Source organism: Physeter macrocephalus, chromosome 8 (assembly GCF_002837175.3).
Source record: "Physeter macrocephalus isolate SW-GA chromosome 8, ASM283717v5, whole genome shotgun sequence".
Taxonomy (NCBI): Eukaryota; Metazoa; Chordata; class Mammalia; order Artiodactyla; family Physeteridae; genus Physeter; species Physeter macrocephalus.
Genome location: NC_041221.1, coordinates 22,080,804 through 22,098,348, shown reverse-complemented (window position 1 = coordinate 22,098,348; position 17,545 = coordinate 22,080,804). Strand labels below are relative to the sequence as shown.

At 41.8% G+C, this 17,545-nt stretch overlaps 1 protein-coding gene across 1 annotated transcript in view; it reads right to left on the bottom strand.

Moving 5' to 3' along the window:
• The window catches only part of ADCY2 (adenylate cyclase 2), a 438,072-nt gene that overhangs the window by 47,681 nt on the left and 372,846 nt on the right, over window positions 1–17,545 (bottom strand). Inside the window, exon 18 of the mRNA XM_024121370.2 lies at window positions 12,989–13,158. Within this exon, the coding sequence (XP_023977138.1) occupies window positions 12,989–13,158 (170 nt within the window). The remainder of the gene's footprint in view (window positions 1–12,988; window positions 13,159–17,545) is intronic.

Below are 17,545 nucleotides of genomic sequence, written 5' to 3'. Positions count from 1 at the left end.
ATATATATATATATATATATATATATATATATATATATATATATATATATATATTCCTTCTCAATCTTTTCCATTATATGTTATACAAGATACTTTGCTATATAGTAGGACCTTGTTGTTTATTTTATATACAGTAGTTTGTATCTGCTAATTCCAAACTCCTAACTCCCGGGACTGCTGAAACAAAGTGCCACAAACTGGGTGGCTTAAAACCACAGAAATTTATCATCTCATGGCTCTGGAGGCCAGGAAGTCTGAAATCAAGGTGCCGGCAGGGCTGTGCTCCCTCTGAAACCTGCAGAGAAATCCTTCCTTGCCCCGTCCTGGCTTTGGTGGTCGGCTGGCCACTGCATCACCCCAACGTCTGTCTTCATCATCACGTGGTGCCCGCTCCCCTCCCCCCATGTGTCTCCGTCTCCACATGGCTATCTTCTTACAAGGACACCAGTCATATTGGATCAGGGCCCACCCCACTCCAGCAGGACTCGATCTTAACTAATTACATGTGCAATGACCCTATTTCCAAATAAGGGCACATTCTCAGCTACTGGGGCTTCGGACCTCAGCATGCCTTCTTTTAAGTGACACAATTGACACATTAACAATTGCATCGGCCGTTTATATGAAAATGACAGCAACTTAGTCTGAGGTCTCTCTCTCTCCCTCTCTCTCCCTTCCCTTTAGGTTTTAGGGATGAAATCCACTTTGGACTTTCACATGTTAGGGCTGTGCTATCACTCTGTTCTGAGGTACAGAAGACAGAGCTGATATAACTGAGAAGGTTTCTAACTCTATGATTTTTAACTTGACAGTTTTAGCCAAAATGTGACCAGAGAGGCTATTTTTCATACTTAAAAATGGGTTCTGGAGACACAGACACCCAAATGTGCCTTTGGCCACACACTAATTTACAGCTGACCCTCACCCTGAGGCTGTGAATGGAGCACAATCATTCTGGCCCTCAAGTTTCCAGAGTCCAAGAGAACAAAGAAACCTAACAAATTGGGCAAAGGATATGGGATTGCTTGGTGAACCAGTCTCTAACCTAAAGGCAAACAGCTCCGTGACATAAAAATGACATTTTCATTGCTTTCAGGAGAGGATGCAGTCCAGGCATGTATACACAAACGTAATTCCATTTCAAAACATTCTATTTTCTAGGTGACATAAGCCTCTATTTACTAAGAAGAAAAGTACCTCAAGAAACCTAGTTTCTGTTGTGTTGGTAACAGTATGCGAACCGAGTAAAATCAGATCTTCCCGGGTCATTCACTGGGATCACAAGTAGTCTGACCTCTGGGACCCTGACCCCCTGAGGCCCGCGTTTCATAAAGAAAAGTCCCACAAAGAGACAATGGCTACTGCCCTCCCTCTTAACGTGAGACCCTGTTGCTCTGCCGCTGATGAATCTGTGTACTTCTGGCTGTCCCTGTGAGTAAGTTAGGACACGCCTGGCTTTGCTGACAAGGAACCTCTGAATCCTCAGCCATCTTCAACGTCAAGCGATGCAAAAAGCTCAAGTTTTGGCCAACTTCATGCTGCTGCAAGATGAATCTGCTGTACCTTGCTCAGCACAGGACCAAGACCTCAACTACAATGTCAGAAGACGACGCAGTCCGAATAAAACAAAAATACCCCAGAAAGGAAACGCTGGGGTTAAAATGCAAAGGGCAAAATAAAGACAGCCAATTGCCCTGTCGGGAAATCTTCCTCTAAGTCTGGCTGGAGAAAGGGCAAGGAATTGCTGAGAGGCACGTGTTAGTACCACTTTCCTGATATTCCCTCCTGGCCTTTCAGTTGTGTGCATACAGCATCCTGCTGATCTCTGCTTCCAAGCTCTCCTCCCCTCCAGGTCACCAGTGCAGCGGCTGGGTCCTGGCCAGGTGAGGCTGGCTGGTGATGAAGCGTGAGGCTGACAGCTCAGCCCAAACTCCTGTATTCCACTGCTCAAACTCAGCAGCCATCAAAGCAAACCTATTTTCTGATGGCTGATCTGGTTGTTCGCAATGACCACCAGAGCTGTGGTCAGACAGGAGAGTTCTAAAACAGCTCAGTCGTTTAAAAAATACACCATTCCTTGCCGATGATTGGAGATGCATCATTAGTAAGTTTTCTTGACCAACTGAGTCAGGGGTGGGAATGACCCCTGCAGACAGTTTGTGTCTTTTGACATATTTTTCAGTTATTTTCTTTCCAGTTCTATTTAGACGTAATTGACATATAAACTGTATAAGTTTAAGGTGTACAATAATGTGTTGATTTGATACACTTATATGTTGGGAAATGATTATCACTATAGCATTAGCGAACAGCCTTCTCACCTCACATAACTACCATCTCCTTTTTGTGGTGAGAACATTTAAGATCTACTCTTTTAGCAACTTTCAAGGATGTAATACAGTATTGTTAGCTATAGTCACCACGCTGTACCTTAGATCCCCAGAACGTATTCATCGTATAACAGGAAGCTTGTGCCTTTTGACCAACATCTCCCCACTTCTCCCACCCTTCCCCAGCCCTGGGTAACCACCGTTCTACTCTCTGTCTCTGTGAGGTCAGCTTTTTTAGATTTCACATATAAGTGACATCATACAGTATTTGTCTGTCTCTGGCTGGCTTATTTCACTCAGCATGATGCCCTCAGGGTCCACTCATGTTGTTGCAAGTGGCAGGATTTCCTTCTTTCTCACGGCTGAGAAAATAATATCCCGTTATTCCTTTTTCTCCACATCCTTTGCCAAAACTTGTCATCTCTGGTCTTTTTGATGATAGCCATTCTAAGGAGTGTGCAACATTTTGTTGTGGTCTTGATACACACTTCCCCGATTATTAATAATATTGAACATTTTTTCATGTCCTGTTGACCATTTGTATGGCTTCTTTGGAAAATGTCTATTCAGTTCCTCTGCCTACTTTTAAATTGATTTTTATTTTATGTTGAGTGGTATGAGTTCTTTCTGTATTTTGGATATTAGCCCATTATCAGATATATCATTGTCAAGTAGTTTCTCCCATTCTGTAGGTTGCTTTTTCATTTCATTGATGGTGTCTCTTGCCATTCAGAAGTTTTTTAGCTTGATGTAGTTCCACTCACTTATTTTTGCTTTTGTTGTTTGTGCTTTTGGTGACATATCCAAAAAAATCATTGCTAAGATCAATGTCAAGGAGTTTTTTTCCCCTATGTTTTTTCTAGGAGTTTTAAGGTTTCGGGTCTCTTATCCATTTCAAATTAATGTTTGTTAGTGGTGTAAGATAGGGGTCCAATCTCATTCTTCTGCATATGGTATTTAATTTTCCCAATACCATTTATTGAAGAGACCATCCTTTACTTATTGAGTATTATTGGCTCCCTCGTCAAATATTAGTTTACCACATATGCAAGGGGTTATCTGGGCTCTGTATCCTGTTCCACTTGTCTGTTTTTTTGCCAGTACCATATGGTTTTAATTACTGTAGCTTTGCAGTGTAGTTTGAAATCAGGAGAGTGATGCCTCCAGCTTTATGCTTCTTTCTCAGGATTACTTTGGTTATTCAGGGTCTTTTGTGGTTCTATACAAATTTTAGAATTGTTTGTTCTATTTCTGTGAAAACTGCTAATGGAATTTTGATGGGAATTGCATTGAGTCTATAGATGGCTTTAGGTAGTATGAACATTTTAACAATATTCTTCTGATCCATGAACATGGGATTTCTTTCCATTTGCTTGTGTCTTCTTCAGTTACTTTCATCAAAGTCTTATGGTTTTCAGGGTACAGATCTTTCACCTCCTTGGTGTAATTTATTCCTAAATATTGTCTTGTTTTTGATGCCATTGTGAATGGGATTGTTTTCTTTATTCCTTTATCAGATAATTCATTGTTAGTGTAGAGAAACACAACTGATTTCTGTATGTTGATTCTGTATGCTGTGACTTAATTGAATTTTTTGATTAGTTCTAGCAATTTTTTTTTTGGTGGAGCCTTTAGGGTTCTCTATGTATAAGATCATATCATCTGCAAACAAAGACAAGTTTTTCATCTTCCTTCTAATTGTATGCCTTTTATTTCTTCTTCTTGCCTGATTTCTCTGGGTAAGACTTCCAGTACTATGTTGAGTAAAAGTGGCAAGAGAGGCACCCTTTTCTTGTCTTGATTTTAGAGGAAAAGCTTTCAGCCTTTTATCATTGAGTATGATATTAGCTATGCACTTGTTATATGCCAACTTTATCATGCTGAGGTGTGTTCCTTCTATACCCAATTTGTTGAAAGTTTTTATCATGAGAAGATGTATTTCATCAAATGCTTTTCCTGCATTTATTGAGATAAGAGATCATATGATTTTTATATTTCATTCTATTAATGTGGTGTATCACACTTATTAGTTTGCATGTGTTGAACCATCACTGTATCTCAGGGATAGATCCCCTTTGATCATGGTGCATGATCCTTTTAATGTGCTGTTCAATTTGGCTTGCTAATATTTTGTTCAGAATTTTTGCATCTATATTTATCTGGAATATTAGTCTGTGTTTTTGTTGTTGTTGTTTGTTGTTGTTTTCTTTTAGTGTCCCTATCAGGCTTTGATATCAGGGTAATGCTGGCCTCATAAAGTGAGTTTGGAAGTGTTCCTTCCTCTTCAATTTTGGGAAAAGTTTGAGAAATATTGGGATTAATTTTTCTTTGAATGTTTGGTAGAATTCACTAGTGAAATCATCTGGTCCTGAGCTTCTCTTTGTTGGAGATTTTGATTACTGATTCAATCTCCTTCCTCATTATTGGTCTGTTAGGACTTTCTATTTCTTCATCATTCGGTCTTGGTAGGTTGTACGTTTCCAAGAAGTTATCCGTTTCTTCTCTGTTGTCCAATTTGTTGGTGTATAATTTTTCAGAGCAGTCTCTTATGATCCTTTGTATTTGGGTAGTATCAACTGTAATGTCTTCTATTTCATTTCTAATTTTATTTATTCCAGTCCTCTCTCTTTCTTCCCTATGGCTAGTCTACCTAAAGGTTTGTTTATTTTGTTTATCTTTTCAAAAAGCAGCTCTTAGCTTCACTGATCTTTTCTATTGTCTTCTTAGTCTGTATTTCATTAATTTCTGCTCTGATCTTTGTTGTTTCCTTCTTTCTGCTAACTTTGGGCTTAGTTTGTTCTTCTTTTTCTATTTCTTTGAGGTGTAATGTTAGGGTTTTTATTTGAGAGCTTTCTTTTTCTTAATGTAGGCATTTGTAATTATAAACTTCCCTTTAAAAACTGCTTTTGCAGCCTACTATAGGTTCTGGTACCTTGTGTTCCCATTTTCATTTGTTTCAAGTTATATTTTGTGTTTCCTTTTGTAGTCTTCTTTGACCATTGATTGTTTTGGAGTATGTGGTTTAATTTCTATATATTTGTGAAATTCTCAGTTTTCCTACTGTTACTGATTTCTAGTTTCAAACCACTGTGATTGGAAAAGATACATGGTATAATTTCAACCTTAATTTTGCTAAGACACGTTTTATGACCTAACATATGATCTCTTCTGGAAGGTTCCATGTGTGCTTGTGAAGACTGTGTATTCTGTGGCTGTTAGATGGAGTGTTCCATAGATGTCTGTTAGGTCCATTTGACCTAGAGTTTAGTTCAAGTCCAATGTTTCCTATTTGACTTTCTGTCTGGATGATCTATTGTTGAATGGGATGTATTGATGTTCTCTACTATTATTCCATTGTCATCTATTTCTCCTATCATATCTACTAGTATTCGCTTAATTTATTTAGGTGTTCTGATGTTGGATGCATACATATTTATGATTTTTTATATCTTCTAGATGAATTGACCCCTTTGTCAATACATAATGACTTTGATTTTTGTTATTGTTTTTGGATGAAAGTGTATTTATCGGATATAAGTAGAGCTACCCCTACTCTCTTTTTGTTTCCACTTGCATGGAATATCTTTTTCCATTCCTTTACTTTTATCCTATGTGTGTCCTTAAAGCTGAGGTGAGTTCCTTGTAGGCAGCATATAGTTGGATCTTGTTTTTTTTATCTGTATAGCCACTCTATGCCTTTTAAATGGACAATTCAATCCATTTACATTTAGAGTAAAATTGATAGGTAAGGGCTTAATAATGAATTGTTTTCTAGCTGTTTTTTAGTTCCTTTGTTCCTTTCTTCCTTGATTTCATGTTCCTTAAAGTTTTGCATTGCTGTCTTCACATGTGAAGTAGCACTCACTTCCTGCACCCTTTACGTTATAACTGTCTTCAGGGCATAAATATCTTCCTCCAGCCCTGCTAGTGCTTCTGAGGCTCTCTGGACCTTCTGTGGATACATCTCTCCACCTTTCTTGCTCCCTCTTGTGGCAGAATTCTAAGCTTGTATGCCTTCTCTCCATCCTGCAATGCACCAGGCCGACTGCTGACAGTCTTCCTTTTGTTTTCCCAAACAAAACTTGCTAAAGCTCAAGTTTGTGGTCTCTCTCTGGCCCTCAGATTTCAGTCAGCTTTCTGTGCATGCCCACTAGCTGTTGGTCCAAGCTCCCTCTCGATGCTGCCATCGGGAGGGAATATGCACAGGGAGCTGGCCACAGGGTAGGGGTGTGCACGAGGCATGTGGAACAATGAGGGTGCCCGTGAGCCAGCTGGGGAGATCTGTGGGTGAAGTGTTCCCAGCGGCTTGTGGGTGGGCTCCTTGACAAAGGCAGTAATGCAGTTAGTAGCATCTGTGTTCTCTTAAAGCCCTCCGAGAGTCTTATCTGCTCCTCTCCCAGCTTGGCAGTATCCTGCACAGCTGGGAAGCCGGGCGCTCAAAGGAGAAGTCATAGAGTGAGAACATCTCTCTTGGACTTAAGCTGTGCCATCTTGGGGGAAGGGTGGTGTGGACAGAGTCAGACTGTTTCTCTTACCCACTTCAGCATGTCCAAACTCATGTATTTTTCTCCAATGGTGTGCTAGAATTTCTCCTCTGAAAACCGGGACTTCCGCAAGGTCTCTCTCTTCGATGGGTCACTGGCTAAGACTGTTTTCCAGGGGGCTCCATGGCCAAGAGCTGCTGTAGCTGGGTTACATGTCACTGCAGGGTCCACAGCCAGGATCAAGGTCTGTATGCCTACTGTCCAACACATGGGTGGACGAGACTCCTCCTGGATCCCATATGGTGCTGGGTCCCACAGCTCCTACAAAGGCACTTTTCTCCAAGGATAGATGACAAATTATCGTTGGGGACAAACATGAGGGATGTCTTATTCTGCCATGACGTTGACAACACTCCTCCCCTATCTTTTTGGATCTCCACAGTTCTTCAAGGTCTTTCCAATATCACAGTCAACTCTGGGTCACTTAACCAGCTTCCAGACAACAGGTTCACTCATTCCCTAGGTAGGCTATAGGAACTTAACCTGCAAGTCTCCCTTTGGCCTTCTGGTGAGACACAATTTTCTAATAGAGAGATTTTGTAAATTCTTGAGAGCACAGACTATATTTTATTCATCTCTATGTGCTTGGACTCCAGCAATCAGGCCTGGAATATACAGGGTATTCAATGAAACTGTGCTGTGAAGACAAAAGAATGAGTGGACAAATAACTGTGTTGGTTTGAAATCTAAGGGGTTTCATTTATAGACACTTTTCCTCCTCTGGCTGGACACAGATGCACTGAAATCCCAGGCAGTCTTCCAGAGAAGGTGACCCAGTGTCTTCCAAGGACAGATGGATCAAAGTCTCATGCTTTTTCCGAGTTATTCACAAATGCTAAGGACTGCAAGCAAATTCTGGGACTGCAAACGACTAATATAGTAAGGGATAAACTCATGCTTAAGAAAGAGCCCTGGAGGCAGCTGCAGGTCAGGAGAAATGATAAAAGTGGGGCTGGAGAGGTAGTGCTGGCCTTTTGCTATGGAGGAAAGATGCACCCTGATTAATGCAGCCATGCTTTCATCCTTTGGAGAAGAGTGATTTTAAATGGGAAGCAGTTGGTGCATCTGATATCCTGGGTCTGTGCACTGGGCTTTAGCCTCATACATTGGAGAGCTGATGATAAGAAGTACATATCCTATCTGGTCTGGGGGCCCAGGCCCTCGGAAGTCTCCTTCCCCTCATTCGAAAATCAAACAAAACAAAAAACGGCCTAAAAGTTGAGCACCTTCCTACAAGTGGGTCCAAATCACAGGGCATTTTCTTTTTTAGGTTAGATAACAAAGGAGCTCACTAATGGTTGCTTTTTATAGAAGAAAAGAAAGATTGGTAGAATTTGAGCAGCCCTAGCACTTTCTTTGTTAATCTTGTTAACTTAGGCAATTCAGATTACTGACCTCCTTACTCTGCCTCCCAGCTCTGCTACTAGTGGCGTCAGCTACAGAGAAACAAACGTGTGTCTTCCATACTTTCTGGAGATGGCACTGGCGGGGGAGGAGGGGAACTAGGAAGGGCAAGAGAAACTGAGATACTAAATTTGAAAGTAATTTAAAATCTTTTCAGTATGGACCTGGATATATTATGGGTTTGACTACAGATTTGGAATATGGTTTTCATTTAAAAGAGGAGACTTTAAAAGAAATGTCAGGTGTTTGGAATACCTCCGGTCCATCTCTCCCGGGGGTGGATACACACTGCTCCTGCCTTCTTCCTGAGCATGATTAATGCTGCAGTTCTTCCTCCAGGCTTTCAGTGAGCTCATCATCAGTTGATGCCTAGTTGGGACACTGTCAAAATGTTACAATATGCCGAATTCTAGCCATTGGGTTTTCCACGAGACACAGGAAAAACAGAGAATGCAGAACTCACGGCTCCATGGCTATCCTTGGTATGGAGCTGTTGCTAAGGTCAGGAGGTTAAAATTATGCAGCCCTTTCTACCAGCAATAATCCAGAGCTTCTGAATGATGCTGGGTACTCGATATAACTGCTGCTTACTTATACACTTTATATGCTGCCCACAAAGTACTTATTTGATTAGGCTAAGTGCCCACACAGAGCTGGTTAATGTGCTGGACTCCTGGTTAACCCCTCTGTTCAAGCTCTCCATCCTCCACACATCTTCAGAATAGAAAGCATACTTCTAGCTTTCAGGTGAATTAACATAATGGCTGGGTCCACGTGAAATGATAATATTCATCCTTTGATACCCTTCAGTTCTGCAAGGAAAAAAACGCACAGGAAAGATCTGACAACACCTTGCAGACTCTGTAATGAGCCTTTGTCCAGGGAAGGGAACGTGTCCTTGAAAGAAAAACACCTTCCAGCAATATCAGTGGTTTATCACCATCACCATCACCTGTAAAGCATCCTCAGTGGCGCTGGCTGAGGGCTTTGGGACATGGTGTCATGGACCGGAATCAGGATCGTTGATTGATTGATTCAGCAAAGCATCTTGTACTCACAGATGATATGGAAGACTGTTGTAAATGCCAAAGAATTGGGACATGGATTTTTCTGGACCTCCTAAATATCAGACCCTTCTGAGCTTTCTTCACCGTGAGGTGATAGATCACAATCACGTGATGGCAAGTGAAGTACTGGGACCTTGCTGGCCTCCATTTGTATGGATTTTTAATGGCACACCCTCTCAAGTAGACTTTTTTTTTTTTTCTCTCCTGTCAAGTTGGCTTTCCGCACTCATGAATCTTACAGATTATCTTTGGTATCCTTTTCTGAATTATTCATTGATCTGGAGTCTTTCTAGTGCATACTTTTGTTTTCTTTGCTGACCCTGCTGGCAAAAAATTCCCTGTTGGCTTCTCCGTGATCACTGTCAAATTTGGCTTGGAAAAGGCCCCTGAAATGTGGTGAGCTCACATACAGGACAACAACACAGTCCAAACTGTGTATTCAGAAGATGGCCCAGCAGTCCCCTGTAAGCAGAGATGCTGAAACCGAGCAGGACCCTGTGGGGCTTCTGGGCACGGAAGCTTTACTTTGTCCCCCATTTCTTGTTTGTAGGGAATAGACTCCAGCCTCTATGACCTTCCCTGAGTTCCAAAGGGCAGATTCGAACAGTTGCTAATCCAGGAAGGGAGGGGATGCAGAGACAAGGGAGGAGACCACCTGAGGGCAGATCAAAGGAACCAGAGAACCTCATCAGGAGACTGACCATCTGAGGCCAGATTAAAGGACTGCAGACCCTGCACACACCCTGTTCCTTATCAGCAACCCAGCCCTTGAGCTATTGCTATAAAACTCCTCCCCAAACCATCCCCCGGTTGGGACACACAGCAGCCGGCTGTGTCCCCCTCTGCCTGGCAAAGCGATAAAGCTATTCTTTTCTACTTCACTTAAAACTCTGTCTCCGAGATTTGATTTGACACGGGTGCACAGAGGCCGAGTTTTCGGCATCAACAGTGACCAAAAACAGGTCAGAAAAGGGATGGCGCCAAGCATGTGACTTGGACGGCACAGACCATCTCGATCAGGAAAGGAGGTGCTGCCTGGTCTTGTGTTAAGCCAGCATTTTCCTTGAAGGGCATCTATGGCTTTGGGAAGGAGGGACGTACGTTCTCAAAGCAACATCTCAGACTAGCTTTTTTTTTTTTTTTTAAGGATCCTAGTTTCATATCTGAAAGGGTTGTGTCAGCAATAACAAACCAGATATAGGAGGAAAAAACCTCTATCAGTTCTTTCATGGTGGAATATCTTGAATCTCAGAAAAGGGAAAGGAAACACTGACCTCAAAGGGTTTTAGCACTGGCACAAGTCACATGGTTAAAACATACACACACCGAGGTTGGGGAAACCAGAGGGGATTCCAAGCTGCCACTCAAAGGTCTCTCATTTGGGGTTCGTTTTAAACCGCTATTAGAGAACATTTGTTAATTTTGAGGGATTATGCTATCATGTCAGTAATATTCATCTTCTGGCAGAGGAATGCTTCCGGGAGTACTGTGGCAGCTCACGCAGAAACCTTGGTCAAACTCCTTCGTAAAATTTCTATAATTATGTTTAATTTCCTTTCCTTTTTTTCTGCTCACATTCTGGGAACTGTCTAATTAATAATGAAATGGGAAATAGACAGAATGATAAGGAAAGTAACCAAAAGCGTTGCTTATTCGTTCTGTGATTAATCAAGGAGTCATTAATAATATTTGAAGGATATAATGCTACCTCTTTAAGAACAAAAAACTAGAAGTATGTATGTATAGCAGATCAATATATGCAAAAGTTTCTTAATTAGGAGAAAGTTAAGACTTCACACTTAAGATTAAAGTTCACTGAATTTACATTTCAATACAAAAGGAAATTAATTCCTGTTAATATTTCTGCGGAAGTTTGCAGGGCTTAAACATGGTACGGCAGTTGCACCCATCCTAGAGAGGATGCTGGCTTACCGTTGGCAGTGAAGGCAGGTGCCTGAGGCTTGTCACATCAGCCCTACCTAGCTTTAAGGTGATTATAAAGACAAAGCCAAGAGAACACACACAAAAGACCTTGAATGAAACAAAAGGGCTCTGAAAGTAAAACTCCTTTTCTTTAACCAAATAGCTACTTCCCTGCTGCTGGGGTTCTAATAAGAGGTGGCCTGTCTCCCTCAGGGCCCCAAAGTAATTCCCTCCCCATCAGAAACTTGCTAGTCTAATTTCCACTTTTGCTTCGGATGTGTACCGTATGCAGGAGCTTTAAATTTAATAAAGGGAAATTGAGTAGTGTTCTCAGCTGTGTGTCAAAATCGGTGATGCTGCATTTACTTAGGGATTCAATACGGGCTCTCTGGATACGGTAGGGAAATGTTAAAGTGTGTTTGGTTGGCAATTTTGAGAATTTATTGGAAAATTAACTTCGATTTCATTTTCATCTTGGCTAAGGAATCATATAATTTCCTTAATACAATTATGTATTTTTGCAACTCCACTATCCTCAGCCTGACTACAGATTGTTAGGGTTTCACGGCGCGGAGGATGACGAAAATTAAATTTGGTCAAGAGAATGCAGTGCAGTTGTGTTTCTACAAGCATTCTTATTGGGAAGAAACGTTTACACGGCGAGGTGCCCACGTTCCTGACACTGGGCCTCTATCGGTGAAGCGGCCATAAGCTGTCAACACAAACCATCTTTCCGGAGCAACACATCTATGCAAGTATTTAAGGCATTTATTTTATGTTAAAAGAAATATAGAAATATTAGGGGGGATTATGCAAAGCACTCATAGAAAAACTTGAAGTCTGGTGGGTCCAGAAATAAACCTAACACTTGATACAAAATGTGTTAAACCTAACACTTGATACAAAATGTGTTTTTGCTATTAAGATGTGAGATGGCGAATATCATGATGAAAACTTCCTTTTCAAGCAGGGAATAAATATTTATGATTAGCTTATAGAAGTAATTTGATCACAGGAAACGTTTCATAAGTCCAAGGGAGTGGACCTGGGAGGCTCATTCTTGCAGCCTCTAGTCCTAAGGCTGGCAGAGTAAACACAGCCAGTAGGGCTGCCTTCAGACCAGGATGCTTTAGGAAATCTCCAGTAAGAAATTTTCTCTTATCTCCAACAAGTTACAGTTCCATTCACTATACCTCGTGGATGGAACCACTCACTGTCCCTGTACTTTTGTGTTTATGGATCCAGTTGTCCTGACCCGGGGGCCGCACTGCCCTGCAGGGCACATTCCTCAATGTCCGGAGGCATTTTCAGTTGTCATGACTTGGGGGCGGGGTGGATTTTGTTGCATCTAGTGGGTAGAGGCCAGGGATGCTGCTCGATAACCTCTGATGCACAGGACAACCCCCTGAACATCCTTCAGTCCAAAATATCAATAATGCTGAACGTGAAGGAAGAGATTATTCTTATCAATATAGCAGAGATTATAACACAAATCTTCTCTCTAAACCATTTCATATCTGCTGATCATATGTGATAATACCTATTCTGTGTAATCTGTAATAAAAAACACACATTCCCTTCCTGAATCATCACTTCAAAGAAACACTCACGCAGTGATTCCCAATGACAGTGCTATTGCTAATTTGCATTTACTCCACGCATACTTATGTTACCAACATCCCATGAAAGAACTAAAGAGAGGGAAGAGGAAGCAGGTTACCTCTCAAATAAGACCTGGCTGTAGTCATCCAGGAGGTGGGCGTGAGTGTGGAGAAAGATGGTGTTGTAGCCCACCAGTGCCGCCATCATGATCAGCATCTTTAGCTCATAATTCACGCGCAGGAAAACCGAACAGGATATCAATCCCAGGATGCAGCTGTATATAAAGTACTGGAACAGGGAAATAGGTCAGATGACTACTTGGGATCTCTTCTGAGGAATGCCAAAATGAGAATTAAAATGGGGGACCACCATCAAGCTCACTTGGTCAACTCCCAAACTGACTGTGAAAGCAGATGCATTTGTCTGCTCTTTGATCCCGCGATACATGACTAAACACATTGGGTTTAGAAAAGAATTACTCATGACGTGGCTTGCTCACCCAGCGTAGCATGGTTAAAAAAATAATCGTGCATATGGCCAAATACTCTTCAGAAATAATTTTTAGAAATCTATATTGAAGCTATGTCATTATTAGCAAATGTCCTTTGCTTCTTGAAAATGAAAACAATATGGCTCCCTACACATTTACAGATTAAAACAAAATGACAGTACACAGAATCTTTTGTGGGCTTTCAATGATTTAATTCATTAAGAGGATACAAATCATTACAGGTAGTTCTATTAAAGGTATAAGAAAGCCTAGACATTTTATTTAAAAGGCAGTTGTGTGTCAGAGGGATTATCTAGAACAGAAAGGATTTAAAAAAACTAAAAGCTTTGAACTATATATAAGATAGATAACCAACAAGGACCTACTGTAGAGCACAGGGAACTCTACCCAATATTCTGTGATAACCTACATGAGAAAAGAATCTAAAAAAGAATGAATATATGTATATGTATAACTGAATCACGTTGCCGTACTCCTGAAACTGACACAACACTGTAAATCAGCTATACTCCAATAAACTTACAAAGAAACCCCAACATTCTAAGGGTTCACAGGTTTCATCAGACTACTAACGGGTCTTTATCCCAGATAAAAAATCAGTTAAGAAAACTGGAGGACAGGAGAGGGATTCAGCGGTGAGCCTTCAACACCAGCAACAAGAATATGATTGAAAATAAACTGTAGCACCGTACAAAGTTGTTAAAAAAAAAAAAGAAAGAAAAAGAAGAAGTGGGCTTCCCTGGTGGCGCAGTGGTTGCGCGTCCGCCTGCCGATGCAGGGGACGCGGGTTCGGGCCCCGGTCCGGGAGGATCCCACGTGCCGCGGAGCGGCTGGGCCCGGGAGCCACGGCCGCTGAGCCTGCGCGTCCGGAGCCTGTGCTCCGCGACGGGAGAGGCCACAGCAGTGAGAGGTCCGCGTACCGCCAAAAAAAAAAAAAAAAAAAAAGCTCAGTGTGTAAGCTACTCCATTTTAGTTACATTATATGGGATAAGCCATGTATAAACTGCTTATTTTTGTCATTCTAGCTCTTCCTTTTATTTCCCCAGCTAAGTTCATCTGCAGTCAGCCATGGGGAGGGCTACTAATATTAGTGCATCAGTCCTGTTCTTGGGGGAGAAAGGAAAGTCGGAAGATGAGCTGCGGTGGTCCTAGCAGGCACCTCCTTCCCTGTGAGAGGCACCCACGCGTCCTCACCAGGGAGGACTGCCACCTGGCATCTCAGCTTCGGAAGGAAGACCAGCCATTAACGCCCTTGGGTCCTCGGGAAGTAAAGCATCCCTAGGTAAGGAGCATGATGGGTGGTGGCGGCTTAGGGAATGCTGAGAGTTTGTAAGGGCAACTTCTTTGGCCACAATTCCCTGAGGTCAGTTCTCTACTATTCTGACCACTGATAACCCCACAACAGAGAATAGGAAGAGGAAAAGAGGAGAGGAAATGTGTCCTGATGGGACCGTCTGGTTAGCGGAGAGGAAGGACAGAATCAAGAGGTCTGGGAGAGAGTGGATAGGCACCACCGACTCAGTCTCCCTAAAGCGGAGGGTGAGGGAGAGATAGCCTGTGCTTTGAAACCAGCCCTCATGTATAGGGGATTTTGCATTATTACCTTAATGACTTAAATTAATTACGTAATTACTTAAATACTTAATGACTAAGTAGTGCCCTCAGAGGGCAGGTGTGAGGCTCAGTGATTCAGTGGGCATCGGTGCTGGGACAGCTTCTGAAAGCAGCCCAGGGAGCCCCGCAAACCGTCTGGGGGTCCCTGCATTCCTGTGCGCATGTGCACAGAAACCTGACAGGGCAGGCTTCGTTCTGGTGAATCGAATAAAACACGGGCCTGCACTTTGTATGTCTTCTTTCTTTAGTTCATTTTGGGGCTCATCCACTATTAGATTTTTCACAAGTATCCATCCCCACCAAGAGTCTGAGAATCCCTGGTTTTTAACCTGCTCTTTACTCAGCAGTCACTGTCTTCTCACACAACTGCTCCGTAAAAGCCACGCAATCGCCTTGGGAACGCACAGCGGGCAAGGTTCCCACTCAGCGTCTCGCCCTTCTACTCACAAAGCAGCTCGCTGGTACAAAGAAAGGCATGCCTGTCCCCTGCACAGGTGACCCAAGGTAAGGAGGATGACAGAGCCCACCTTGACGAATTCTTGTGAAGATTAAAGAAGATAATAAAAGTAAAGTGCACAGAACAGTGCCTGGCCCATGGGAAGCCGTATAAATTCTGCTAGTATTGTTATAAACTGGAGCTCTTTGTAAGACTTTTTATTTTATTTTTCTTCTTTTTTAAAAAAATTTTTATTTTCTATTGGAGTCTAGTTGATTGACAATGTTGTGTTAGTTTCAGGTGTGCAGAAAAGTGATTCACTTATACATATACATGTATCTATTCTTTTTCAAATTCTTGTCCCATTTAGGTTATTACAGAATATTGAGCAGCGTTCCCTGTGCTGTACAGTAGGCCCTTGTCGGTCATCTGTTTTAAATACAGCAGTGTGTACACGTCAGTCCCAAACTCCCAATCTATCCCTCCACCCCACCCTAACATTTGATTTTAAAAAGGATTCTGCTGCTAAAATTCTGCTGAAAATCATTATTAGAATGAACGTTATCAACAGTTCAGCCTAAGTGAATGAGAAGCAGAATAATGAGCCCTTTACAGGAGTGTGTGTGTGTGTGTGTGTGTGTGTGAGTGTGTGTGTGTGAGTGAGAGAGTGTGTGTGTGTGTGTGTGAGTGAGTGTGTCTGAGTGAGTGTGTCAATGTGTGCATGTGCATTTCGGGGGACTGGGGGCAGCAGGATTCTAAGAGTTTTCCTAGAAGCACCCCTAGTTTGAAATATGTGCCAAAACCTATAAAATATGTCTATGATTTCACATTTTAGAATTCATTCTTAGGCTTTTAAAAAGTTTTCACATTTCAGGGTTAGGGTTAGGGTTACTAAAATACATATGTGTGTGTGTGAGTGAGAGAGTGTGTGTGTGTGTGAGTGTGTGAGTGTGTCTGAGTGAGTGTGTCAATGTGTGCATGTGCATTTCGGGGGACTGGGGGCAGCAGGATTCTAAGAGTTTTCCTAGAAGCACCCCTAGTTTGAAATATGTGCCAAAACCTATAAAATATGTCTATGATTTCACATTTTAGAATTCATTCTTAGGCTTTTAAAAAGTTTTCACATTTCAGGGTTAGGGTTAGGGTTACTAAAATACATATGTTATGGGAAGTAGCCTTTTAGTCCATTTTCTATTCAATAAGCCTTTCTAGAAGGCTTGGAGGCCATGTGCAAGGTGATGTGGGAATTAATTAAAGGTAGGTTGGGACCCTGAAGGTAGCGACGGACGGAATGTGTGAATAAGGAAGAATAACGGGAGAAGGCCAGGCTGGGAGCTCTGAAGACCAGCTGCCTCTACTACATAAGGTAGCCCTACAGGGAGGTCGCTGGACGTCAAGAGCTCTGGCTGTGGGCTCCTGAGCTGAGTTCTATTAGGACACTATTACTAAGAACCTTATTTTTATATAGTTTTAATAGTGAATATAATTATTAGTTAATATTTTTATTAAGTATTATTTGTTAATATTATTTAAATATCATATATTGCTATTACTTAATATGAGGTAACTAAGTTAAAATTGGTTCATATAGTTATTAATACTTTTCATATATTAATCGATGAAATCAACTTGCATTTTGACACCAGGGGAGCAGCCACTGTCATCTTTGGCAATTTACTTAAGTATCTTTTGGTTTCAGTTTCCTCACCTGGAAAACAGGAATTCCAATATCTAACTCACAGGGTAGTTTTGTGGATGAAATGATATAAATGCCTGACATAGTGTGAACTGCCTACATGGCAAAGATTCTTTCTGGTTGATTCTGTTGGACATTTTTAAATGACCTTTTCTTCTGCTACAGAAATAATACACCTGATGTTAAAAATTAGGAAATATACAAAGGACACATATAAAAAGTAAGCATCTCCTATAATCCCCAACATCCAACTTGAGCCATGATTAATTAATTATTTTGTATATCTTTCCAGCTTTTTTTTTTTTTTTTTTGCGGTACGCGGGCCTCTCACTGTTGCGGCCTCTCCCGTTGCGGGGCACAGGCTCCGGACGCGCAGGCCCAGCGGCCACGGCTCACGGGCCCAGCCGCTCCGAGGCAT